We start from the raw sequence: 27852 nt of genomic DNA, 5'->3' as shown, positions 1-27852 counted from the left end.
TTCCATTATAATAGCCATCTTTATTTGTAAAAATCCAGATATAAAATGTATTCTTTCAGTCTTTCCGAGTTTTCCTTTTTACAAAAACAAAAAGGCACATAAAAACCTTCCCCACTGTCATTCCCACAGACGGATGTTTGTCAGGCAGCCCTCCCCCCTCCCCCCATATAGCTACATGCTCCATTCGGGGACGTCTCGCTTCCCCCACATGCTTCGGTGCTGTCCTACCAGGGTAGAGTTCCGAATTCCAAGACTGAAGTACACGAGGGGGGGGTGAGGGTGCAGAGTGTGTGGCACGGGGCTCCAGACGTGCAGGACGGGCCTCTAATAGTAGGTCTCCTTCTCCACCCAGCCTGCGGGAGGCAGAGACACAGGCCAGTGAGTGCCCCGCGCTCCACAGAGGGGAGAAGCGAGCAGAGTCGACCTGGGGTAACCCCAATTTAACACGGGAGTGCAACTGTATTAATTAGAGACAGGTGAGATGTCTGACAGTTCCCACTGCATCGCATTTGGTTTGCATCGGATCAGTTTTAAAACCTTGACTACAGGATGGGACTGTAACTAGTCAGTGGACAGCTGCTGGTGCAGTGGCCTGAGCCAGTTAGACTGTGTGCAGACAGAGCCCAGATACTTAACAGGAAACGTAACAAAAGCCCCCCGACTTAGAGCCACTCCCCCCACCCAAACTAAAAAGCCTGATTTACCTCCAGGGCTTCGCCTGATGATGAGTTTCCTGACTTCGTCGTACACGAAGATAAGGAGAGAGTAGGGGAAGGCACAGAACCACCAGGTAGGTCTGGAAACAGATCAGGTACAATTTATGCATGAACACAGTTCAGAGGAAGAGAAGCTGCACATCACCACGGCGACGCTGAGCTGAGCGTGACAGCCCCGGCAGTCACACTGAAACACCAAGCCACAGGCACCGAACACAGATGCCTCGGAAGCAGCGTGCCATGTGCCCAGGGCCTGGACCTGGTAAAGGAGTCCGCCACCCACCTCCCCGCCGGTCTTTGTAAGCATCGGTTTATAAGGGTAAGTTCAGTTTTTCTTGTTGACGATCCTGGAGCAACGGAACATTCATTTGCTTTCTTTCCTTTCTAAAGTGTTTAAGCTCAAGCATGTCTGTCTGATGCCCTGGCAGTTGAAGCAATTTTGACCCTTGCTGGCAGTTCTTTAAGCCCTGAATTTGGTCTCTAATTTGGGACATTCAGCCGTGTGTTCTGAGTGGCAGACCTGGGCAATGAGAAAGCTGAGCCCTGACAGATGAGAGGCCCCGGCCACAGTCCCCAGCCTGCAGCCAGGTGGCCTCTGTTAGGGCTACACTTTCTTGCCTACCAGCAGTGAAGGTGAAGAAGGCTGTCCCCTCCCAGGAGCACATGCCACACTCCCCTCCTGGCCTGTGTGTCCTCCGCGGCAGCTAAAAGATAGCCTCACATGACTCAGGCACCAGGCTGACTAAAGCACCTTCCAAATCAGACAGAATAAATTCCTTTGTCATAATGAGATGTCCCGAGGCACCACCGTTTTTAAGTGATTTTCCCTTTCAGCTTTTTAGAGTTGGTTCTCCTAGCCGCCTATTGACAGAGGCCCACGGATAGACTTCAACTTGGGCCTCTATAGGGTATTGGGGATACAAAGTTAAAAGACATCGTCCATGTCTTAAGGGTTCTAATCTAGTGGGGAGCAGAAATAAGGGGAGCCACAGAAAAGGTGTGACTGCACACACCCAGAGGGCAAGACCACCTGGGGGGAAGCACTGAGGACACCAGGTGAAGGACCAGCAGGTCTGACGGGGTGGGAGGGGACAGCCTTACCAAAGACACGGATGGAGGCAGAGTACAGAACCACCTAACGGAAGCTGGGGTGGGCAGAAAGCACACGGCCGATGTCTGCACATACCCACGGGGTTTGGTTAAAGCAGGTGATGGCCAACAGGCTGGCTGAGAGAAAGTCCAGATGGGTCTTAGCAAGGATGAGGAGACTGATGTTTTTAAATCAAAAGCTTGTGTTGCGTGGGACCCACATTCTGTGGCTTAGCACATTTTAATCAAGGTGCAGCTAATTATTTAACCTGTGGTAGACCCTGTCTGTGAAAATCGAGGTTTATCAGAAGTGCAGTAAATCACTGTTTAAGAGCAGTCTGGTTCTGACCGAAGATTCAGAGGCCCACAGGGGTGGCAGCTTGTGAGAGGACACACAGTGACTAGGTAAGCAAATCAAGATTTGAATCTGGGTCCCCAAACTCCAGGATTCCCCAGTTGGCTTCTAAAGACAACTGGACAATATGGGGGCCCAAGGGGAAGAGGGCCACGTGCTCAACGCAGCTGAGTCCCAGAGCCCGTCTCCCGTCCTGGGCCCAGACCGGGCCCTGGAGACCCATCCTGCGCCTGGATTGGCCAGCCTGAGCTGCTGAGACTCAATCAGCCTTTCCTAACTTCTTGCACATGCCACCCACAGTTCTGGAAATAACAGCTGCGGCCACATGTCACGAGAGAAGCCACGCTTACAGCTTCAGGCTCTGGGAGCGAGGGGAGGGCCGACTTACTTGAGGGGGTACATCCTCAGGGCGACGCCCATCCCAGGGCAGTAAGAAAGGAAAGCTGCAAGGGCCGTCTCTTCGAAGAGGCCAAATATTAAGATCTTGTTCCTAAAATTAAGGAGGGGGAAACGCTTAAAAAAAGGCAAGCAGGTGTCCACCTCCTAATGCTCTGTATTAAAGGGCTGATCAATCTCTTTATGGATTGGCTGTATTTAGGAACTCGAAGTCAGATTAAAAAAAATCCGAACAGCAGAGGTGACAGCTGTTGGGTGCTGGGCTTTTTTGCAAAGGGTTTAGAAATTACCAGGGCCCTTGATGCTCCTTCTCTACTCACTTCATCCCCTGTTGGAAGACAGAGTTCCTCCTGGTCTTACAGATGACCAAGTCGGCCCACTGCACCACCACGATGCTGACAAAGAAGGCCGTGTGGCAGGTGAACTCCACGATCTTCCTCTGCTCGTAGGTCTGAAACACACGAAGCGGACAGCTGAGTCTGGCTCTGCGCCTGCAAGGCTGGCAGCCACCATCCCATGGGGCTTGAGGAGCTGGTCAGGCCCTCAACTCACCCACTGCTGCCCATAGCTGTCCTCCACGTCGTTGATCCAGCGGTCATCCCAGTCCACGCGGAGGCCCAGCAGGTGAATGGGGAGGAAGCCGTTCTCGGCCAGAATCACAAAGTAAGTGAAGAAGCCCCCCAGGGCCTGGATCATGCCTGCGAGGTTAGGAAAGCAACTTAAATGTGCAGGCCTCTCCACACCCCCTGCCTGACCACTCACCAGCGGTGACCAGTGGGACAGAGGACCCAGGGGCATGCGTCCTTGCCCAGTGCTTTCTACTTTGGGTCGTTTTTTTAAAGCTTAAAAGGAGACACGTGGGCCTTGCCCGTCTACACCCACCTGTCACTTGAGCGTCTGCTTCAGTCAGAGCTCAGCCCTTGGGGAGAAAAAGCCACTTCCCTAGTTTTTAATCTCTGAAAAATGACAACTTTTTCCCACCTTTGTTTTTACCCCTTGCCTTTTTTTCTAGCCACTGTGGAAATGACGGTTTTGGCACTGTCTAGACCCTTCTCCCCGGCACCCAGTCCAACCACAGTGCCTTGCATTCCCCAGAAAATCCCATCCTGCACTGTGGACCCGCTCTGCTGCCTGGATAGCCAGTTACATTGCCACGTCCCCATGATGTACTAATGCATTCTGTTCTCCTCAAGTGTTCGGTGAGGCAGCCCCTCAATCCAGAAGCGCGGCTTCACCAGACTCTCCTGTAGGAGACTTGACAGAGGGGTCAGGGCCAAGGGCATTTTCACTGCCCGCCACCTAGAACACCTGCTAGCTGGCCCTGCCCCACAGCACGGGGAGTGGAAGCTGGGTGACCTCAACCAGACCTTCAAACCCAGATCACTTTTCAAAGCCTCCCTTTCTAAGTTAGTGACAGCTGACGTGCGTCCCCCCAAGGGCAGGCCGCACCCCAGGACTACACCTGGTGTTCCGAGAGGCTCAGGACAGAGGGGGGTCTAGGTGCTCAGTCTCAAGACTGTAGTTCCCACAAAAAAACTGGGCAGCTAGCAAAAGATTTCTTCTCACATGGAAAAGAATCTTAAAAAATCTCCAGTCTCACCCTGTGCCGTGGCGCATCATAGATTTGGAAGACACCCTAGCTCTGAAGTCTGAGAAATGGGAGGGAGATGCCCCGCTCCAGAGCTCAATCTGCCAGCTCACCAATCTGTCCATAGGCCATACTGATCAGCCGCTCGTTCACGAGTTTGTCCGTCTTGGGGTTCCTGGGCTGCCTCTTCATGATGTCGCTCTCAGCTTGCTCATAAGCCAGGGAGATGGCGGGAACCTGGGGGGAAGGGATTTAAAGTTATTAGGAACCAGGAGCTGACACTGTGAACCTTTTGTTGTAAAATCCTTGCCTTCCCATACCATGAGATATTATAGATTGCATTTAAACACACACACACACACAAAAAACACAACCAATATTATAGAAAAGGAAAGATTTCTATCTGATGAATTAGGTGTTGGCAGCTGCCCTGGGAGAACACCGATTCCTCGCTGGACAGCACAACTGAGACTCTCCGAGCGGCGATCACGTGCCCCCGGAGTGCAGTGGTGAGCACCATGTCCCGCCTTAACCCTCGGATGTGAGGACGCGGTGACGGCCACTTACCATGTCCGTGCCCAAGTCAATGCAGAGGATAGTGACTGTGCCCAGTGGTAGCGGAATGTTTGCAATAATAAATATCAGGAAGGGGGTAATCTCTGGAATGTTACTGGTCAGGGTGTAGGCGATGGATTTCTTCAAGTTATCGAAGATCAGACGACCTGTGAAAGCAAGGGTTCCTTACCGCACGGCTGAAAGAGGCAGACTAAGCCATGCACACATCCCGCCGCGGTACAGAAACGGATACTGAACGGAAGTATCGGGACGAGTTCAACGCTCTCACCTTCCTCTACTCCAGTCACAATGGAGGCAAAGTTGTCATCTAAGAGAATCATGTCGGCAGCTTGCTTAGACACGTCCGAGCCAGCAATCCCCATAGCAACCCCAATGTCCGCCTTCTTCAGAGCCGGAGAGTCATTTACGCCGTCGCCAGTTACGGCTACGATAGCACCCTACCAGAGACGAAGGGCCGCGGGTGAGAGTCACGCAGGCGGAGCTGGAGGAGAGGCGGGCGCGCGCCTCCATGCCACACAGACCCGGAGTCACGGGACCGCCTCGGCCGGGAACCCAGGCGTGACGACAACCGTGTTGCCCCCATTCACGAGAGCTATGCGAAGTCACGACTTCCTGAGTGGCACTCTGGCAAACCCCATTCTTTTATGCAACGCCCCCACCCCCGGTCTGTTCAAAGGATGGGACAAAGAGAGGCCCCTGGCTCTTCATTCTGCCAGTGGAGACAGCGGGGACCTGGATGGCCGTCCCTGGGGCCGCAGTGAAGACCTGTGCTGTTAAGTGTGTGTCTATTAGACCATCCTCTCTCCATGCCCGGGGCCCACGGGTGCACGTGCGCCAGGCCTGAGGGAAGCTGGGTCGTGTCCCCACCACCGCTGCTCCGTTTTCTGTTTTGACGGGAACCCCAGTCCCTGAGGGGAGTAGTGCCTGCAGACAGCCCGCCTGCCGGCCCCTGACCTGTCTCTGGCAGCCCTCCACGATGATGAGCTTCTGCTGAGGCGAGGTCCTCGCAAACACGATCTCAGTGTGGTACTTCAGAATGTCGTCCAGCTGCTCGGAGGTCATGTCCTTCAGATCACTTCCGTGGACCACACAGGCCTTGGCATCTCTAAGGTTAAGATGGAAAAAAAAAAATGGTCGCCCACGGCTTCACCAACATGCTGCTCAGCCTAGAGAAGGGGTGTCGTTAAACCATGCAGGACACGTCGTGAATGACACAAAGCCAGGACTTGTCCTGTAAGAGCTGATGTCCGTACAAAGCCGTGTAGGTTACAAAGCATTCTCAAGACTCGCCACCACCTGTCCTCCTTTCCGACTTTATGAAAGACAACGTGAAAAATGACCAAATTTTCGACTGCAGCAGAGCTGATGAAAGACCAGACTCTCCTCCTAACCTTCGAAGTAGGGTGAAGGGGTCTAAACCTCATAGACCCTGAAAAACAAAATGCAGCTGTCTCCATCATCTATCGTACCTTATTGCCCAAATTCTCTTTTTTTGGCCTGAACTACCAGGGCAGTTGTGCCTTCCCCATTTTACTTTGTTAGTATGGGCCTGGAAATCAACGAGGTGCTAGGTAGTCTAGCTCAGCGGGCAGGTGACAGTGAAGTCGGAAGCCAGACTGTGGTGTGACCAAGCCTCGACCGCATCAAGCGCTTGGGACAGTGAGCACCATACCATCTAGGTACTGGTCGCCGTGACTTGCTAAGGCTGCTTTCGGGCCCCGGGGGACACTCCCTATCAGAGCGAGCCTTGGCGCACGCCGTGATGGAACCACACGGATGATGGCCGACCACCCCCGTCTATCTGCACGTTTAAAGCAGACTCCGTGTTGAGCTTCCGGCCTACCTGGGGTTCACCTGGCTCACTGGGATGTTGAGGCGGGCAGCAATGTCTTCAACAGTCTCGTTGCCCTCTGAGATGATGCCCACGCCTTTGGCAATGGCTTTGGCTGTGATTGGATGGTCTCCGGTGACCATGATGACCTATAACAACAGGAAGACTTACTGAATGCGACTGCTATGCAGATATTCTTAAGTCTTATTTACATAAGCAGGCAAACAAATACATACTAAGAGTGATTCCAAATGTAAAGTCAAAAGAAAAGGAATACAAATATAAAATTGATCAACTAACCGAAAATAGAAACAGGTGTTCACAGAAAGAAAGCACAAAGCCACTACTCGGATTTTTATCTTGGTCGCGATCACACAGGACACACTACCTTTCATACAGTCATGTGAGCATACTCAGCTTTACCAAAACCAGCGAAAATGATAAAAATCTACTGCTTCCGGTGGGACTGCAGGGTTAAAGTGCCACATCATGCTGCTCGGCACTCTCACAGTGGCCCAGTTTGGGGGACAGAGCAACATGGAACAGGAATTCAAAATGGTTACCACCCCTTTTGACCTGAGGATTAAATTTAGAAGAATATTCTTAGCAGAATATAATCCAAGTGATGGGGAAATAATTCTTACGTGGCTTTTCAGGGCAGCATTACTCATGAGAATGAGAAAGACAAACACCCAGCAATGAGGACGACTAACTGAACCACATGGTATTAAACACCTGAATGCTATTCCGCAGCTTACGCAGCAAACACGGAGTATGCCAAACACTCCTTATAAAACGATTTAAAACACGGAAGACGTGCCGTGCATTGCACAAAGCATATTTAGAATGCAAGTGTTTCAAACCCTTATCAAGTCTTCTGCTCTTTTTAATTGGCTTACATTTCTTTCCCAGAAAGTATTTAGACAAAACAAAACATCCGTTTACACCCATATTTTAATACTATTTGGTCTTTTCTCGTGGAAACTAAAGCTTTGGAGATGAGAGTACTCCAGGTGAGAAAACCAGCGAGGCACATGCCCCCCACGCCAGGGGCAGCATCACTGAGTAGGGTGCCCAGGTGCTGAGGGATGACCCCAGGAGACGGATGGGCAATACCTTAATTCCAGCACTCCGACATTTGCCCACGGCATCGGGGACAGCAGCCCTCGGAGGGTCGATCATGGAGATGAGCCCGACGAAGCAGAGGTTTTCGATGGGGAAATTTACATCATCGGTGTCAAACTGGAATCCTTCAGGGAACTGCTCATCTGGCAGGAAGAGGTGGCAGAAACCTGCAGGCAGGGCCAGGAGCGTGAGGACTCGGGACGGGGGCGGGGGGACGGCAGCTCTTAAGCACCCCGTCTACCTTTTGCCGAATGTTTCGTTTGGAATGATTTTTAAAGTCTAATTTTATAACAGAATGAAGGTTTTAACATTTCTGAATGATGGAGAGTCACCAGAAGAAAAAGCATGCAAAAGATGAACTCTTAACACCAAGCCTCGAAGGAAGAGGAACTGTTTTAATGTGGAGAAGCCTGAATGCCGACGAATTCTGAGCACCAGGACTTCGGGGTTCTAGACCTCCGTGACTCTTGCTCAGATTTGGTGAAGCACGTATTTGCTTCCCTTTCCAGAAGAATCGAGGCCACGTCCCTACTCACTGTTCACTTTACCAAAACACACTACTGGGGCGCCCGTGAGCACCATCACGCTGGCTGCCTGATAAATGCAGATCGGACACGTTCCACCCACGGGTTTATCACCTCGTAGTATTGTTAAAACAGGAATCGCGATATTCAAGACATCCCTTTCGATGTTGTCTGAAGGTTACAAAATGTCCCTTAAAGAGGCCTACGGTGCCATGTGGGTTCATGAAAGAGCCTGCCTCGACTCTGGGGGGGTGCAGGTAGGGAGCCAAAAAACAGTGATCTTTCAGCTGAGGAGAGACAGAAGACACCCCAGGCTGGAGAGGGAGCAGTTAGGAACCAGTATGGGGCCAGGCAATCGGGTTTAAGTTATTCAAGCTAGGAGAATGCGAAGAATTACATAAATGGTAGATTTTTATCTGTCAACCTACAGAATATCACGAATGCCACTTTCCAAATTATATTCTACAATGGGTAAAAGTGCTGTGAATCCAGGTGGCTGATAGGCCAGAGTTTACTGTTCGTCTAGTTTATGAACTGACTGCCTAAGTTCCCATGTAAACTCGCAACCCTTCTATATTGGTCAGGAAATGGCGTTATTCTAAAGGCCCTAGAAATGAATCTTAATTTCATTAAGTTCACAGACCATGGACATAGCAACAAAGGTTGGATAACGACGTTCATCTACCCTTCTTTTTTCGAGGTAAACAGAACTGACCAGCATGAGATCAAAGGTCTAAGTCCAAGTCAGAAAGCAAACCAGCAGGATTTTGCTGCCCACAGCCCAGCATGCCAGACTCTCCTCCGGCATCTGTCTTCAGAACGATAGGAGGCAAGGAGGGGAGGAAGAAGATGGCGGGCAGGGAGGTTAACAAGACCTAGAAGGTGGCGGGAAGAAGACTTGTCTTATCACCAGGGTCTCTGTACCTAGCACTCGCTCTCCCAGGCCGCCCAGCTCCAGGTAGGCGTTCTGGAAAGCATCCTTCAGCTCCTCGTCCAGAGGCTGCTCCTTGCCGTGGAGCAGGATGGAGCTGCAGCGGTCCAGGATTCTCTCAGGAGCACCTTTCATCACCAGCAGGTGTCGGGGCTCGGACGTGTTGGGGTTCTTGTGAATGGACAGCTGGAAAGGGGTTTTCACACGTAAGTGGGTGTGGCTGTCCACGGAGTCGCGTGAAGCCCCCTTACTATTTAGTATTTGTTACAGGAAAAAAGCCAAGATCCCTTATTTCTGAATTTGGAAGTGTCTCATGCCTTGAATGCTACAGAAAAAAACCACCACGATGACATATTCACAAGTTCCTGACACATGTTCATACGCAAATTTTTGCTGAAGAAAATTTAGAACCAAAGGACTGGCAGGCACTTGTCCACCTGCACCCCAGCCTAGCCCCCTACCCACACCCCACCACAAACCAGTATGCAAAGGGCACGAATGGCTGTTTTTTAAAAAAGGCTTCATTTATCCTACTGACATTCGAATAAATTAGGATTTTTTAAAATGCAGTCAATGGTAAAATTTAGAGTTAACGCTTCCATTAGAAGTTTAAATAATTTTATAAACACATTTAAGCTTGTAAAATTCCAAAGAGGAGAACAGGTCGGCCCTCTGTCTCCGCCCACGACGCCCCGGCCCCTGAGACCTGGTACTTGTTGGTGGAGTTGAAGGGTATCTCGACGATCTTGGCGTATTGCTCTCTCATCTCCTTCACGGACCCACAGCACAGCTCGATGCACTTCAGCAGCGCTGACTCAGAGGCGTCGCCCGCAACCGCCCTCTGCCAACAGACATCACCTGTTAATCATCCTGAAAACGCTTCACTGAGGCATCACAGCAGAGCAGGAAAACCAACTCGGAATACATCCCAGTCTGCTCGAGAACAGGAGGGACACAGCGCTGGGGGAGACAGGCCTCCTCCAGTCCAGGCCTCGGCCCTCCAGACACACGCTGCCCCCGTCAACTGGCCAGCACCGCCCACCCCCCGCCACAGATCGGCTTCTGACACAAGGGTGCCTGAAGGGGTCACCTACCTACCCTTGGGAGAAGCAAAACACACCCTTTCCATCCTATTTTGGCCTATTTTTTAGCTTCCCCTATTGGAAAGCCTAAAAGCCAACACTATTCTCAAAAATTTCTGGTCATGAATCTGAAAATGCCTGGTGAGAAGTAAACATTTACAGCACTCTTCATTGCCCTGTAATTTAAAAGAAAACACCTTAGGGTCTCAGGACCGGGCACGGACTGTCTGTGTCAAGGGCAAAGTAGAGGACTTTCTATTCTAAACGCAACTGCGCAAAAATATCTGGGCCTGGAGGATGTGAACTAAAAGCTATTATCAGCTCCAACGGTTAATATAATCAGCTAACGTTTTAGTCAAAACCCACGCTTCAGGTAACACACACTTATGCTGTGTGCGATATAGTTACAGTGTGACATACGTTATTTTGACACACCAAAAACATTTTCAGTTGTAAACAAGTTTTACATAAACATTTTAGAACTTTGACCCACAAGGCTGCATATAGAGATGAATAAATTAATTCATGCTCACTTATAAATATAGGAGCCTATTTAATAACAAAGGTGTCCAGGCCTGATAAGAAACAGGAAATAAATGTGATCGTTTTTAATAAAGGGCGGCTATTAAAGCAGAATGGGGCTGCCACAGGCCCCTTTTTGGGGGGAGGGGTGAAACGTCATTAACGAGCGCCACCTTTATGGGGCTTTTAAATGAGGAAAGACTTGCTGCTTGTGGGTCCCTATGCTCAGAGCCTAGCGACTGTCCTCTGAGGTGAGTGAGGGCAAACGTGAAGCAGGCACCTTAAGTGTCATCCTGAGACACACAACGCCACCCTCCTCAGGTCACCACCAGTTCAACGACAAGACTACCCCCTTTAACGAAAAAAGGAGCTCTGTCTGCACAGCAGCGGCCACCGCAGCTCAGCTCCGTCCCCACCACTTTCCCTGACGATTGGGTTTCCACCCAGAGCTGCCACAGGCGGCCCGGCAATGTCTTTTCCTCAAGGACCCTACGCGGCTCATGGCCTGACACTGTGTCTTCCTCTGGCAATACGGTAAAATCTCATCTCAAATTTCACCCGCATTCCATGAGACTGAGCTTACTTTGCATCATTAGCAAGCAAGCTAAGAACAAAGAAGATATGACAAATAGCTGAGCCAGTTTAAGAAAATAAAAGGCTTAAGAGATTGACTGGAAGCTACTGTATCCTAACATGCAAATGCGATTATCGAGTCACACACGTAGCCCTCGCTGCCCGCTAGGTTAGGCGAGAGCGTATAAAGATCATAGCGAAACCGGATTTTCTTAATTAGGGTTTTCACCAGTAAAGATGGCCTCCCACCTTCTCCTACCCCAATTTGGTCAGGTTTTCACTGTGGTTTCTCTTTTTTCCAACCTATCTGGACCACATGTATTGTTAAGGACTTTGAGAGCTAAAGGCAACACAGGTTACACATAGCGAAGCATCGCGAGGACCAATCCCAGTGTTCTACAAAGAATAGTTATTCACAGACCACAGAGTTCATATGCTGCAACTCACACGGTGGTCCCTGTGTGCTGTCTGCACCCCACTCCACCCCACCCCTTCCCCCTGCAGCCTGAGGGCTGGCAGGCACTCGTGAGTGTACCTTAAGGATAGGTAGGTTTTCCTGGTTCGCCTGGAACACAGCCCTGTTACAAAGACCTGCGATTCTGGACAGAGCGATCCAGGTGGCTGACGACTTGTCGAATGAGACACCTGATGGAGGCAAGAAGACGGGACAGGAAAGTGATGCACAGCTTGGTAGGGAAGTCCCATAAAAATGGAAATGATGTGCATCATCTCCCAGTTAATGAAACTAATCAGGTTTCAGCATTTCTGAACCACGTTTGTATGGAAAATGCAATCTTCCTAGCGATAACGCAAAAACGTCTAAAACCTATACCCCCGACCCCTTAACCAAATGATTTCAGAGAAGGCTGTGCGAACAGCGGAGCCAGCGTGCGGGGCGGGGCCTTACCGCTCTGATTCTCTGTTGTGTCGGCTTCATGGATTTGATTGTCAAACCACATGTGAGCCACGGTCATCCGGTTCTGCGTCAGAGTCCCAGTTTTATCGGAGCAGATGGTGGATGTGGACCCCAAGGTCTCCACGGCTTCCAGGTTCTTCACCAAGCAGTTTTTCCTCGCCATGCGCTTGGCAGTGAGGGTCAGACACACCTAAAAACGCGAGGAACCAAGTTTCGGTCTCAGCCAGGATGGAATTCTATACGAACCCCGGCTGCAGCCTAATGTGGAAGAAATTTGTCTAAAACTACTTCTGCAACCTTCCTCTGACATCTGAAAGAAATGGTCACGGTAATGTGTATATGGGGCACCCACCCCTCCATAAATAAGCGACATATTAAGAAAAAGTGTGATTTCTCCCATTCACTCCCAAGTTCTTTCTCCATTACACTGCTCTGGATCATGTGCTAATGTGCGAACCAAGTTTATCCTCTGGGGTTACACTTACCTTCCATATAAAACCACGCTGAGGTCCTCCCTACTGCCTCCCCCTATACCACGTGGCTCTGAAGAAAATCTATACAAACGCGTGCACTACACGCAAGCTGGTGGCCCCCGGGAGAGGGGGTGGCTGAGCCTCACACTCACGCGAGCTGAAACCCTGAGTGGACACTGCCCCGCCCCAAGCCTCTCACCGTGACAGTGGCCAGCAGGCCTTCCGGCACATTGGCGACAATGATACCGATGAGGAAGATGACGGCCTCGAGCCAGGTGTACTCGAGGATCAGGGAAAGGATGAAGAAGGACACCCCCAAGAACACAGCCACGCCCGTGATGAGGTGGATGAAATGCTCGATTTCTGCAGCTATGGGAGTCTGGCCCCCTTCCAGCCCGGAGGCGAGGGTGGCGATTCTTCCCATCACCGTGCGGTCCCCAGTGTACACGACGATGCCCCGGGCAGTTCCTAAAGAAAGGAGGGAGGAGAAATTGTACCAAGTTTTATCAAAGAAGCCACAGAATGCACACGATTACCCAGCACGGTTAAAGAGACAGGAACACCTGCCCTTACGGGCCCACCCACCCTCCAGTGGCACATGCGGTTTGTGCGAAATCGCAGAGGCTGTGGCAAAGGGACTTCTGTCCATGAGCAGGAGGCGGCTGCACACTCCACGCTACGTAGGCGCTGCCCTCGGAAGGGGCAGGCCGGGGAGGGGGGAGACCGGCCACAGCGTTTCCTGGGTTCCCTGCCACCGAGTGCACCACCCACTCTGTGCCTGCCTGGGGTGCTCAGAGACAGTCCGTCAACAGGAAGAGGGGTCGTGTCCGCGACACGCGGCGGGTGGGGAATGACCAAGGCACGCGCCACGCCGCACGCCGCCTGCTGAGCGTACCCTCCACGCAGTTGGTGGAGAAGAAGGCGATGTTCCTGGTCTCCAGGGGGTTTTCGTTGGTGAAGTCCGGAGACCTGGTCTGGGGTTCCGATTCGCCGGTGAGTGAGGAGTTATCCACCTGCCAGCGAGGGAAAAGCAGGACGTGTGCCGAGGCCGCTCGCCTCCCCGCCTGCGGGGCAGGGCCCCGCGCCACCCGCCTCGCAGCCGCCACCCACCTTGCAGCCGTTGGCAGATATGATCCTGAGGTCGGCCGGGATGCGGTCACCGCCCTTCACCTCCACCAGGTCCCCGACGACGACGTCCTCCGCATTGATGCTCATCTTCTCGCCGTTTCGAATCACCAGGGCTTGCTTTGGAGGCAGACGACAGTTGGCACCATTAAATCAGATAAAAGTGGGAAACCAGGAGGGAGTGTCAAAACGGGAAAATCACGCTGCAAAAATGACCTACAATCCTCGTTATCTGAGTGCCTAACAAAGATACCAGTTTTTAGTTGTGCTAACAGAGGTTATTAATCTTTTATTTGAATAAGTTACAAAAGCTCGGCCGACAGTGAGCCGAGGGGCAGTCCTCGCATTCCTATCATGCTTGCTCTGTGTCCGTTCAGAGGGAAGACAGTCACCGTCTGGGGTGTAGGAAAAACAGGTCTGGTTTCGGGGGTACGTGAAGGCACCCCTCTCTGAATTCTCAGAAAACCTGACCACCGCCCGTTCACATTCTTGGGGCTGTCGGGTCACGCGCTGGGTGAGGGACAACACGGCAGGTACCTGAGGAACCATGTTTTTGAAGGATTCCATGATCTTTGAACTTTTAGCTTCTTGATAGTAGGAGAAACAGCCAGTTATGATGACGACAGCCGACAGCACCACGCCGAGGTACAGCTGGGAGGGAACGAACACGTTAGGGCCACATGGCTCCGAGCAAAGAGTTGGGACCATTCGGTTAATGTTTGATGGAATGAAAAACAGATTTTTAACAGAGATCAAAGCTTCAGAAATACAGAACTCCTGCCTCTGTATTTCTCTGAGAGACCTTATATACACGAGGGTCAAAATGGAGTCACATGGACGCTTGGTCGCCAACTTGAGAAGACGTCTGGACATGTGCTAGATGGATCAGTTTCCCCTGCTTTATTAAAACCAATGTTTTCAGAACGACGTGTGACTTTTGAAAAATGGCTACCAACTACTTCTGGACACGTGGGATGTGCCATATTAAGAGCTGTGCTGTCCCGAATGAGTGGCAGCCGGCCCAGGGTCAGGAGCCTGGCAGAGCTGCCTGTTCACAGCAGCAGTGTGCAGCATGGACGCCCAGCCTGGAAGCGCACAGCACGACCGGGCAGGAGACGGGAGAGAAGCCTGAATGGAAGGAGGAAGACTGGACGAGCCTTGAAGGCAGCAGCTGCTGACGCGTCTTTTCCTCGGGGTTTAGAATCATCCGGAAAGTAGTAGTAATTTGGGAGGGGAGTTGGGTGAAAAAGGGGAAGAGATTAAGAAATACAAACTGGCACTTACAAAATAGTCATGGGGATGTAAAATACGGCATAAAGAATAGAGTCGATAATGTAAGAACTGTATGGCATTGGGTGGGTCCTAGACTTATACCTTGTACATTATACAGAATGTCTAACCACTGTGCTGTACACCTGCAACTAATAATAGTATTGACTGTCAACTGTAATTGAAATATAAATAATAACCGAGTGGCAAAGACCAAGGGGATACTCTATGTGTATCCAGTCATCCAAATTAGGAGCTACACAACTCACATTATCATTTTGAGGTTCCTCTTCGGTAGCAGCTTGGATGCCATAAGCCAAGAAACAAAGAATCGCTCCAATCCACAGTAACATCGAGAACCCCCCGAACAGCTGCCGACAGAATTTGACCCATTCGGGAGTGGTGGGAGGGGGAGTGAGGGCGTTGGGACCGTCGCGGGCCAGGATCTCAGCAGCTCTTGCACTGGTTAAGCCCTGAGAAGCAGAGGAAGATGATTAAGACAAACGGCTCCCGTCCTTACAAGGTGATATGCCTACCTGAGGGCTGGGAAGCGGCATTTCCCAAGCAAAAGCAAAACCTGGCAAATTCTGATGACGACCCCCACACAGTCCAGGCAACCCAGAGCCCAGATTTTCCTGAGGAAACCACAACACCCAGACTAAAATTCTTTGTAAAAATCGAGCCACGGACAAATCTGAATCCAGTCTGGTCTAAACTTAGAGTTTTAGATCAGGGACTCACACTAAATTGCACTTTTACCAAAAAGCGCTCTCTCTTAACTAATTGATTCAGTTTTGCAAATTAAGAGCTCTGGGTTTTCTGTGTATTGAATCTGTGAGAGAGAGAGAAAAACCTCTTATAAACACTAAAGGAAAAAAAAAAATCTCTGTTGGAATCTAACCTATTATTGGGTTAACAGTTAAGTATAAAACTTTCTTCTTTGGAGGATAATTAAAACAATTACCTGGCAGGGAAGGGGGTTCACGTACAGGCATATTTTAGCTGACCCCTAAGACTCCTGTCCACTGAAGAGTATTCACTGGAAGAGTCCACTCTATTTTCTAATAGGCCTTAAAACCATGACTCATGGACAGCACACAAAAGGCTCCCATTACAAGGGAAAAACCTGATTTACTTTCGCACTATCAAAATACCAGCCGTCTGAGCACGAGCTGCATGCCAGGCACTGAATTCAGTGCTTCAAATTCATTAATTTGTTTAAACTTCTCACGATAACACTTTTTGGGGATTATTAATCCTATTTTACAAGTAAGGAAGCAGACCCACAGCATCGAGAAACTGACTTAGGGTCACAGAGAACACGTCACAGGAATCTAATAAAAACTTAAGTGAGAGGACCCGCCTAGTTCGAGCTTCTCAATAACTTACTGAAACAACTGCTGTATTTGCTGAGATTCAGGTTACTCCCCAGAATTTTCAGCGGTTGTGTAGAAATAACAAATTCCACCCCCCAATTATTTTCTATTGTTTATGGCAAATTTAATATCAAAATCCCCAAGATGACAAGGATAAACAACACATACTTTACTGAAAGGTTTCTTTGAATTGTATCAAAAACAAGTCTGAAATAAATGATACAATAACCAGGGTTCTGACACGCTGCAACGAGCCAGCTGCTCAAGAGCAAAAATCTGAATTGTTGGAAGAGTCAAGTCAACATGTAAAAAGTATAAAGGAAAGATTGATAATCAAAAGGCCAGGGAATGAGCACGGCTTTGGAGCTTTTCAGTTTCCAGTTCTGATGCTCCCACTCACTGGAGCTCGCCCACTGCAAAATGGGGAAGATAATGTCTACTTTCAAAGTTTCAGGGGAAACAAAATATTGAAAAAGCACTGAAAAACCCGAGCTCTGGTGCATGTCGCATAGTAATCAGATGGTGGCTGTCATTTTCCTATAGAGTCCCCAAGGCTAAGCCTGTGATACGAGGCGGGAAAAGCAATAGACAAAATTAGGATTCTGTACAAAGTTTCCAATTAGAACATACTCGGCTCAAGTCTGTTCCGTATTTGCGATGAAGTTCATCAAGGCTGAGTTTATGGTCATCCTAAGGGAAAAGCAGAAACGAAAGAATTAAATGCCGTACCTGAAGAAAAAGACCTATAAAATGCCCCAGTGTCACTCACCACTTGTCATTTAACTTCAAAGGCCCACGAGACCAACCACAGACCGACCGTTCCTCCTGTGGACCTCTGGTTATGCCAGAGTGGCCGAGTAACTTTTCCAACCCTCCAACAGCTTTTAAAATTAAAAATTTCCATATCCACCTCTACAATTTGTACCAGTGCAATGATGCCTTACTTCTAAAATAAAGCAAGTCTCTGACTGAAGGATGGGGTGTAAGTAAATCACATACTCAAAAGACAGAAGGTGATTTTTAAGAACAGGAAGCAGTCGTCTTCCTGGTACTTACCATGGAAACTTCCTTCTTCAGTTCATCCATATCCCTCTCTTTCTTGGCCTTCTTTTTGTCGCCATGCTCTGAAACGGCTGCGGGTTCATATTTATCACGTCCAATCTACAAGACAATGTGGGACAGCTGTGGTCATGAATTTTGAACAGCATCTCGAAACCAAGGGTTCGGGAGCGGGGTTTCCACAGTTTTCAGGATAGCCACCATTCTGAACAGCCACTGGGATAATACGCATGGAAATCTGTGTGCATACGCCACGTGCTATGCAAAGCAATCTCATCGGTGCTGCCACCTAAGCTCCAGACCTACCACCTGCACCCCAGGGCGTTAGGGCCAGGGGGCAAGTCCAGCAGGCCTCAGAATGGCCCTGCCTGTCACTTCCACTTGGGGTCAACGGGGAGAGGGCTGTGCTGTCAAAATCTCTGTCCTGTGGCCTTCCATCTTCCTCACTGAAAGAATGAAACCATCTTTACCTTATTAACTTAAGAATAGAATACAGTACTTACACCTTTACATTCAGAATCAGGACTCATTTAAAAACCTGGGCTCTGCCACGCACCAGCTAGCTATGTATCCTTGGGCAAATGACCAACTCGAGTTGCAATTTTTTTCTTCTATAGCATGGAGAGAAGAGTGCCTGCCTCACTTAGTGCTTCTGAGAGAGGACTGAATGATAGTTACTTTTATTTAAATTCTTCATTTTGCAAAGGTGTCATTAAGTATCGAATTTAAACATTTTCAAGGCTCACACAAGAATAGTGAGTGACCTTTTCATCTTCTCATTAAAAAGTCAGCCTAAGAGTCCTGATAATTCTTTAAATGAAAGGAAAAAAAGGGGATCCCCACCCCGTTCTGCAGCCCCACCCCGTTCAGAAATCCCCCACCGAATAAAAGTCACTGGAAACGTTTTGACACAGGCAGGACATAGGAAAGCATGTGCATTATCACAGAATTCACAGGATCCGCCTACGCCTCTTGGAAACTGGAACAATTTTTAGAAAAAATGTTGATTCTATAGTTTAAATTTAGATTGTTCCTTTCTCCCGCCCCATCTAACACGCTTGAGCTAATCTACACAGCCTGAACCTGGTGCTGCAAAGCTCGGCTGATGGGGAAGGGGCCCTCGCTCCAGGCCCCCCACCCCACAAACTGCCTCCCACAAAAACTGCCACCTGAGAGGGACAAAGGAAGGCGGTATTAGCAACCTCCTTAAAGTGATCTGTGCTGCTATTACAATTTTGTGTCTCTCCCTTAATTTAACTCACATCTAACTTTCAGAAGTACGTTAACCAGCTATATACCAATGACGACAAAAGTGTGCGCAGATTAAAATTTTTACTGCGCTGAAAAATTTAAAAATAGTCAAGTCGGAGTATAGGTATGTTTCAGTCATAGCTGACATGGCTGCAAGAAAACACGATTCACCTGAATTTTAAAATGTGCTCTGAAGACTCTACAGAGAAATCCTGCCCCAGATCAGTCGTGCGGCCCACAAGTAGAGACGTGTCCCGTTCACATTGTTTAACCTCTGTGGCCGCTTCTGCTGTATTCCTCGACTAATACCTCCTTCCAACAAAGACCCGAGTTCTTTCGTTTCTATCTTATCTGTTAGGAACGAAGCAGGTCTAGAGCTGGCCAGCATTCCAGAAATTCCCTCCGCCATGGAGCAACCGCACCAGGCAGTGCCTCTGTGTGCACAGCCCCCCGGTGCCTGCTGAAAGCAGAAACACAGAGTGGACAGACAGGGGCTTCTGCCAGAGGAACCACAGTCTCGAGTGGTGTCGTCTTCGTGCATCTCACGGGAAAACGCAGCCCTTAAAATTCATTTTAGAGACACTGGCTAGGGATCTCTAAAAGACTTGTGTGGCCAGTTTGTATTGATTTTTTAAATACAGTCCACAAATTCCCTTTCAGCAAGTTGAGTACAGTTAAAATATATTTAAATATATGGAAATTTGAGTTAAAATCCCTCTGCCTCACCATCTGTATTTGCCTATTCTCAGACTTTCAATATTTTCCACTCCATAAAGGGGGGGAGACAATTATTGGAGCAGTGAGGCCTTGGATGGGTTCCAGAGTTTTACCCCCATTTACAAAATAAATACCTTGCCCGCAGCTTCAGTGACCAGTGGTCAAGTTAGCTAGGAATCTAGATTCTCTAATAACTCTCTCCTTTCCTCACTGGTTCATGCTCTGTAGGGCAGAGTTTTAAATGAGGACATTTGTGAAAGAGATACAGGAAGTATTAACATGGGATGTTAATTTTTCTCACTATGCAATATTTGTCCAGAAGACCAGGCAGTTTATACAATTTACACCATTTGATTCTTCCCTACGAGTAAAACAGTGACTTAATGCCAGCTTATCTCGATGGGAACCAAATATTACTTAGGAAGTCTCCATCAGTCTCAATCGTCAGCTTCAAAACAAAAACGATCTGTGTACGGGTGTATGTTTAGGAGTGGGGGGTGTTGCAGGGTGGGACAGGGGGACAATGCTGAAAATGGGTAAGATAACATTTTATTATTTCTTTTAAAAGCATTTTGGAGAAACAAAGGCCATGGCCAGGAGCCCCGATAAAGAACGCTTCCCAGTCCACAAGGGGAAAGGCAGTTCTACTTTTTCAGTGACAAAACTCAGATCGCTTCTCCCGCTCCCTCGGAGGACTGGGGTGACCAGTCCTCACGCCCGGCACACCCCACGTGAGGGCGCCCCTCGATGTCACTAAGGAAAGGTGCCATGAAGCTCACGTTATTGTTACGCCCTCCTCAACAGGGCCACTGTGAAGATCAACTACGCTGGGTTCTGGTTTTTTTCCCCTATTCTAATTTAGGAAGTGTGAGGTCACAGCAAGGGCAGGGGCTTGCCCAGTGTGACACAGCTTAAAACGCGTCATGACTTTGTCCTGTGCTCCCCAGGGATTCTATCTTCTCAAAGCTTCACCCCCACACCCTCCCCACCCCCGGTTTTCGCTGCCATCTGATCTGGGTGAGAGGAATGGGTGCCCAGCACAGAGAGCGTCTTGACGGGAGGATCCAAGGTCAAGGCGTGTGAAGGGGTTCACTCGTTGAGAAACACCTGCAGGATCCTTAAGACAAGTGAGGCCTCCCGGAGACCCAGAGACGCTCCTCCCTCCTCTTCAACGATTAGCATTCAGCAGGGGTGAGGTGGGGAACAGCAATGACAGGTACAGAAAATTAGCCCGAAATTTTAAAAGGCACACACAAAGAACTGCAGTGAGGGTTGGGGAGAAGCTTCCAACCCAGAGGTACACCCCTTGAGGTCTGCGCGCGCCGAAGCTGCCACGCAGGCCTTCGCGCCCGTCCATCAGGGGAGGCTTCAGGTAACTTCTGATGACATGCGGCCACCATCTATCTCCACCACACCTGCAATGCCCTGGGGTCAGCAGGGAGCTCCGAGTTCCTGGGACTTCCGAAATTCCAGCTGAGAAAGTCTCAAGGGTACTGGGGCAAAGGTACAAGGGTACTTGGGAGCTGAGCTGTCCACCCCCAGACAGGGCTTTGACAGTGCTTTTTAAGTCGGCCCCCAGTCAGTGAGCTCCGCCTGTGCTACAGGACCTTGACTGGCCAATGGCAGTTTCCTGGTCCCTAAAATGGGAAAGACACTTGGTGTAACCACTCAAGAATCTAAAGAAGGCATTCCCACAGTCTGATTAATCACAGGCTGCCATCGAATCTGAAAACAAGACACCTCGAAATGGCACCGTTTCCAAAACCCACATAAAAACCCAGCTGGCAGGTAACGGTAACTGGCCCAAATGCAGCCCATGTCAAAGCTGGCCATGACGGTCGTAGAAACGGCACCTCTGAACCCAATCTGGCAAATCCCCCCTTAGTGGAGAAGTTGGGGGGATGGCCCCTGACCCTGCTGGTGGCCGAGGGGGAGCAGGCTGGGCTACGTCTGTCTTCACGTAGAGCGGGGCGGCTTTCCAGTCCTCCTGGGGGTCACATACTATCACGTCATTACCGAACCCCAAGCATCGACGAAACGGCCTGAAAAGAGCTACACCAAGGTTATTAACGGTTTAGATCAACGTGAGGTCCTGCCATTTCTCATTGACCGAAAACGCCTTTTAAGCCCTAAAGAAAAAAACAAAAAAAAAACAAAAAAAACCCGACCACCTCGTTTTAGGTATTTTTATTCATCTCACTAATTAAAACTTAAAAAGTACATAAGAAATGATCACGCCCCGTTCAATAAACCTCCAGCTGCTCCTGAGTGACCAGGAGTTTAGTCCTCATACAAGGAGTTTTCTAGCCAGGAACCTGAGGGACACGAGATGGCCGGGGCTGAGGGAGGACACGCACCGCCACCCACTGCAGCTGCTCTGCGGCCCGGAGCAGCAGTTAAGGCCGTGAGGCACAGCTTTTCTCTGCAGAGGAGGTGACCCGGGGGACCACCAAGCCTTCACAGTGTCCTCTCGCTCACCTGACTATGCAGTATGTCATGTGGCAAGGCCAAAGCGGTGGGTCCTCTTGTGAGCCCAGCTCAGTGCCAGGCCTGGGCTGCAGCCCCTCAGCCAACAGGGGCCAGAGAAAACAGTCCCAGCTCTAGCCAGACTGTTGGTTCCCCCAGCCTCAAATCAAAGGGGCTTGACAGTCTCCCTCAATCTGCCTGCATGTAAAATGTTAACCAGCCGCCCGGCCTGCCCTACCTGCGATGGTTAATATACATCCATGATTATTCAAAAAAAAACAAACAGAAAAAACCCCACTAAGATTTCTGAAGAATCCATATACTTCGGATTTACTCCCTTTTTAAACATGTGCTTTGTTTTTCCACTTCGTTGGAAAACAACAAAAACCCCTTTTTAAAAAAATGGGTACCCTACCTCTACATTAGGCACTTGGGTTATGAAGAGTTAAAATTTTATGCCTGTTCCACCACCTGCTGGCCTCCTCTCCAGGGCCCTGTCTTCATTTTGCCAGACCACTGTGTGGCTGCTGCTACTCAGAAGAAGTTGTCCGTCTGAGACAGTGGAGTGATGCTGAATCAGTTCCCGGCAGTCCCGATTCTCTCGTCTGGACCCGGGCAGCCTGGGGCATGACTAAATCAACCGCCAGGCTGAGGAGGATAAAGGCAGCACGGGCCCCAGGGAAATGTCACAAGCATTGAGACAATAAAACAAATATGGCGCCAGGGAAGCATCACGTGGTGGAGGATAAAGCAAAACACAAGATAATCCCCAAAGTGCTCCAGGGCTCTGCCCTCATCATGATGACAGACTGGAGAGATGTACCCAACAGATCCAAAGCCTTACTCTGGTCACTAGAACCCCCGTCCCTCCCCCCCCACCCCACCCCCCGCCGGGCCACCTCAAACAATGCAAGTCCCAAAGAAACCAAGGCACAGCCACCAAGAGTCAACTTTGCTCATCACCAACAGAAAACATCTAATAGTTGTTAATAAATGGGGTTTGAATAAAACCAGATACAGAGACAATTAATGTTCAGATATAATTCATTGTAAAGTCACAAGGGACCTAAGGAATGAGGTCTATTGGCCAACATTCCCTTGGCTCGGGCTCCAAATGAAATCAGAGAGAAAAATCGTGGGGTGGGTAGAGCGGGGAGGGCTCCCTTGTCACTGACAGAATTTGCTGTTCCAAACATCAGTCAAATACATGCGAAGAACTTCTGTGGATTCCTGACAACAGATTTCAGCACAACTAATGAGGTGAGTCATATGCAAAGAACAGTCTCTGACTCCAGCCAAAGAACACACTTCCTCTCATACACTCAATTCATGGCAACGTGAGAAAGTTCAAACCTGACTCGGTTATGTCTCCTTTTCCAAAAATATAGAAAAGGAAAGTTTAAAAAAAAAAAAATAGTGGATTGTAAAATTCTCTTTACTTCACATCATCGCTCACTGGACGTGGATTTTCAGCGGAACCCAGAACTGGACAGCTCTGGCGGGGATGGGGACACACTCTGCCCAGTGTTTTGCTGTCCAAACGCAGCCACTCTGATTACTGTGAGCCCATCTGATCTGACACTCGTGTTTCTTCTCCTGGCCTGCCGGCTGGCAGGGAGCCCTGGACAGCTAGAGGAAGGCACCACAGCACAAACGTCCTCACTCCTTCCCATCACGGAGGGCTGGAAAGCCCGCTTTATTTTCCAAGACTTTTACAAAGGCTTTAAAAATGTAAAGTCTTTTACTTGAAAGGCGAAAAGTAGATGAAGATGCTGAGAGGCTGTTAGACAGGAGGTGAGCAGTGTCAACAGACATGTCCACTTGGCTTTCCCCCGGCGAGTAATTGATAGGATTTCCCCTTATTTTCAATTCTTAATGTTTTTCAGGTGAAAGAAAAACTGTTCTCGTTTTAAAAGGACTGAAGACTGATGAAAACCCAGTTTATAAAGATCTGCTCTCTTAGTGCCATTACTTCGTAAGCCCCAGCTATGAGGACCACGACCCACACCTGCCCTGCACTCCAAACAGAACAGAGGTGGCTTCACCTGGCCCTCGGGGCAAGTGTTCTAAGGGCTTCTTTTTTTACCTTGTTTTTACGTGAAAAAACATTTTCCGTACTTTTCCATACAAAATGCTTGGATGCATACCAAGTGTACTGTGCTTTTGAATTCTCTTTTTAAGTGCAATTTAGGAATAGCACTTCTAGAGGTCTGCATATTTTAAGTTTCAGCCCTCACCTGGATAAACATTTTACTGGATTTTTACCCCCCACCCCTAGCCTTTTTTTTTTAAATTTGGTTGTCAGGTTCAGCCTACTCTCAGATTCTCAGATTTACAATGCAGACCTCCCCCCTTTCCTACCCTCCCACCCAAAGGTGAGTCACTAGCATGTTACAAACTTACTGGCAGAGAACACTACAAATTAACAAAGAGTAAGTTACCAAAAGAGGATACACCCTCAGAACAGGGTCCAGAAAGAACCCTGAGCCCGGGGGCTGTCACTCACACTCACACTCACACTCACTCACACACACACTGAGCACTGAACAGGCGAAGGGTGTGATGCCAGCCAACGCCCTTCTCTGCTCCAGGGCCAGTCCCCAGTTCCTCCCGTAACCTCTGCACTTGCCCGCGGCGCGCAGGCCTGGGCACCTTTCCACGTCGAGGACTCTGCCTCACAGTGTTTTCAGTCTAAAGTACTAACTTTATAGCAGCCAGAGAAGATCTAGTCACCTTCAGGTTGAGCTCCAACAGGGCGGCTGATAATGTCACCAAAGAACCAGGATTTCTGCTGACATGTTTGCCCCTTGGGCAACCTTCACCTGAGCCCTTCGCTCTGTTCCTCTTTAAATCACTACCCAGAAGCTGTGTTTTCTAGGTAACTAAATTAAGATCCAAACGATGAAGAACTGCAGTAAAAGGCCTGGTGACATCCCCCATCTTTTGTCAACTTGAGAAGTTTGTGTACCTATGGTAGCTAAATAGTTGTGAGTGGTAGGCCTAGCTGCGGATTTGAGCCAAGTCACTGGCAAAAACAACCAATATGAAAAAAAGGACAAAATCCTATTTCATCCAGGAATGATTCAGCTGTTCTTTCATTTTCCTACCAAAAGCTTAGGAGCTAGATTTTTAAGGAGAAATAAATCACCTGAAATATCAAAACGCAGGGCCCCAACGGTAGTGGGAAGAGGAGGGGAAGAAATTAACAATGACCTTAAAAATTAGCTGCCAGCACAGGCTTCCTGGTCAACCAATTATCAGCAGGGCTTCAGTCACCACTCCACCCACATTTTAATCCCCATGCGGAAAAATCCCAACATTTCAGCATAAAATCTTCTTCTGAACATGTGGACTATCACAGTTAAGTCACCGAGGACAACGGTAGCTTTGTCCCAGGAGAATCACCACACACACACACACACACACACACACACCCCAATGTTCTAATTATCAGAGTATCCAAAATACTAACCGCAATTTGGCAAATAAGCAGGGTATCATCCAGTTAACCAGCTGTAATTCAACTGTTTGCTGGCCACTAGGCCTTCCCTGAGGATCCGTAAGCGTCTTGGTTGAGCCTCCACAAGCCAGGTGTGCCCTGCTACCTTCACCACTGCCGTGCATGTGTGGGTGTGAGAGGGACACGGACATAGCTTAGTTACTCGAACATCTCTGGTCTATTAATTCAGTATCACAAATACCCCCGATTTCATCTTCAGAATGACTTTACAGAGGTCTGCACATAAGGCAATGCTGAGAAGTGAGTGAGTGTTCACGCTGGGGAGACCACAGGCTGTTCAGGAATCAGGGACATCTGGTGTGTCACTAACCAACCATTTGACCTTGAGCAAGTCACTTCACCTTCGTAGGCCTTGGTAAGTAGCTATGATCCTTATACCCTCTCAAATCAGTAATTTCAGGCTCAGGAAATAAACTTTTTTTTTTATTCGAGGAGGAAGAGAGAGAGGAATGAGCTTGAAAGAGCTTTAGAGGAATGGCCTAGGGCTTGACGGTGTGGCACAAACACGGGCCACTAACCGGGCTTCCATCCTGAGGAGTTGGAGGCTGGCTCTGGCTCCTGGCCTTCAGCTGTTCCACCTGAGCCAGCCCTCCAGGGTTTGCGCTTTTAAAAGATACACGTTGTGCATTCCCACTCTCCCTACCCGTCATCCAAACCTTTCAATGCCGTCTTTCAAACCCCATTTGGAGTCACGATGCAACCCTCCCTTTTCCCTCATCCCTCACTGCACAGCTAGGCGCCCTAAGAACCTTCAAAGACCTACTAAGCGCAGGCATCGGGCGAGCCCTGGAGATAAGGGAGTGGATTCTCCCTCACCAATGTCCTCAGGACCTGGGCATTTTATCCCACAAATTGATACTTTGGGGGCCATTTCGTATGAACTTTTCTCAGCTGGACTTTGGCCCCGTTGGGGTCCGGAACCCCGCTTCTGCCGGGGCTCGGGGTTATCGCAGCTCCGAGTGACGGAAATGTGGGACGAGACCCGCAACCTCCTTCCCGGCCCCGAGCCCCGAGCCCCCCTCTTCCGCAGCCCGGCACTCCTATCCTATCCCCGCCACCTCCAGTCCTTTTACGGGTTTACTGCACCGAGGCCCTCGTGGGCCAGCCGGTCGTCCTCCTGCCAGGCTCAAGCCTCCAAAAACCCTACACGCCCCTCCCCACTGCAGTTGCCCCGGGCGCATCCTGTGTTTGTGGAAAGTGTCCTAGTACAGCTCTCGGAAGTATACCTTAAAGGCCATCTTAGGGCGGGCGAAGACACACCCTTGCTGGCACCAGCCCGCACGACCGGCTCCGCAGTCGGGGGAAGCCAGTTTTTTCCTTTGGGGGCGGGCGGCCGCTTCTGCACGGAGTCGGCTAAGCCTCGGGGAGAAGCAGCCCCGGACCCCATGGCCGCCCCCGCGTCGGAAACCCCGGCCGGGGCTCGGGGCCGCGACGGGAACGGCAGCCCGGGAGGGGCCCGGCCGGGCGCCCCAGGGGAAGGGGAGGAGCGCGCCGGCCTCCAGGCACGAAGGGCGGAGGGAAAGAGGAAGGCGAGAGACGGGAGGTGAGGGCGGGCGGAGGGAGGCGGGAGGGGAGCGGGCTCGGGGATGCCGCCGGCGGCCGGCTCCTTCGCGGGGCCGCCCCGCGCCGTGCGCCCTCCTCCCCGCGCGGGCTCCGCGCGCCGCCCGCGGGAGCCCCGGGCCGCGGCGCGCTCGGGCCGGAGGGCGCACGGCCCCTCTCCCGGGCCCGCCCGCCGGCCCGCGGCGCGCCCTCCCCCGCCCGCCGGCCCCATCGCTGCGCTCCCTCCATTTCCCAAGTGCGTCGTCTGCTAAGCCCGGCGGCTCCGCCAGCCCGTGCCGCGCGCCGGCTGCGGTCACCCGCCCGACTTCCTCCTCCTCCTCCTCCTCCTCCTCCTCCCCCACGGCCTCCGGGGCGCCCTGCGCCCCCAGCCCCGGCTCTCCCGACACTCACCCCTTTCCCCATGGTGGCGGTGGTCGGAGCCCGGAGCCGGGTCCTGCCGCTTGGGAACCGGACAGAAAGGAAGAGAGCAGCGCCCGGCGGAGCGACGAGCAGGGAGCGAGGGCCGCCGCGGGGCGGGAGGGAGCGAGCACGGCCGGCGGTGTGGCCGGAGCCGGGGCCGCCGCTGCCGCCGCCGGGGCTGCTACCGCTGCTGCTGCCACGTGTCCGCCTCCTCCCGCCGCTCCTCTGCGCCCCAGACCCCGCAGCAGCTCCAGCCCGCGCCGCCTCCTCACTTCCTAAAATATGCAACCTGCGTGCTGGCCCCGCCCACGCCCCCGTACGTCACCGTTACCGGAGCAACCTGACACCCGCCGCCGGCCGGACCCCGCCCCCTCCGCAAACCCCTCCCCGGGGCCCGGGCCGCGGCGGCTGCG

The 27852-nt window shown here is 50.7% G+C and overlaps 1 protein-coding gene and 1 long non-coding RNA gene across 2 annotated transcripts; both read right to left on the bottom strand.

The window, feature by feature from the left end:
* Positions 1-27686, bottom strand: ATP1A1 (ATPase Na+/K+ transporting subunit alpha 1). The gene is made up of 23 exons (XM_039841297.1): positions 27431-27686; positions 17524-17628; positions 17098-17157; positions 15361-15564; positions 14360-14473; positions 13808-13942; positions 13593-13710; positions 12897-13165; positions 12216-12414; positions 11844-11953; positions 9838-9972; positions 9125-9317; positions 7668-7843; positions 6564-6700; positions 5675-5825; positions 4989-5157; positions 4712-4866; positions 4258-4381; positions 3109-3254; positions 2877-3007; positions 2549-2650; positions 705-796; positions 1-353 (listed from the first exon to the last, which is right to left on the bottom strand). The coding sequence occupies exons 1-23, from the start codon at positions 27440-27442 to the stop codon at positions 325-327; spliced, it is 3066 nt and encodes a 1021-aa protein (XP_039697231.1). The 5' UTR covers positions 27443-27686; the 3' UTR covers positions 1-324.
* LOC120585085 (uncharacterized) lies at positions 24241-27113 on the bottom strand. The gene is made up of 2 exons (XR_005648214.1): positions 25366-27113; positions 24241-24479 (listed from the first exon to the last, which is right to left on the bottom strand). It is a non-coding gene; the product is annotated as an uncharacterized LOC120585085 (long non-coding RNA).
* Positions 27687-27852: the final 166 nt, after the last annotated feature.

This window comes from Pteropus medius, unplaced genomic scaffold (assembly GCF_902729225.1).
Source record: "Pteropus medius unplaced genomic scaffold, Ma_sr-lr_union100, whole genome shotgun sequence".
Lineage (NCBI taxonomy): Eukaryota > Metazoa > Chordata > Mammalia > Chiroptera > Pteropodidae > Pteropus > Pteropus medius.
Note: the sequence above shows the minus strand (reverse complement) of the source record. Positions and strands in the feature narration are given on the sequence as shown.

Coding starts and splice junctions, on each gene's coding strand:
- ATP1A1 (XM_039841297.1), bottom strand. Junction 5,826..6,563: donor GTGAGCCAGGTGAACCCCAG/GTAGGCCGGAAG, acceptor TCTTAACCTTAG/AGATGCCAAGGCCTGTGTGG. Junction 5,158..5,674: donor TGGAGGGCTGCCAGAGACAG/GTCAGGGGCCGG, acceptor CGTCTCTGGTAG/GGTGCTATCGTAGCCGTAAC.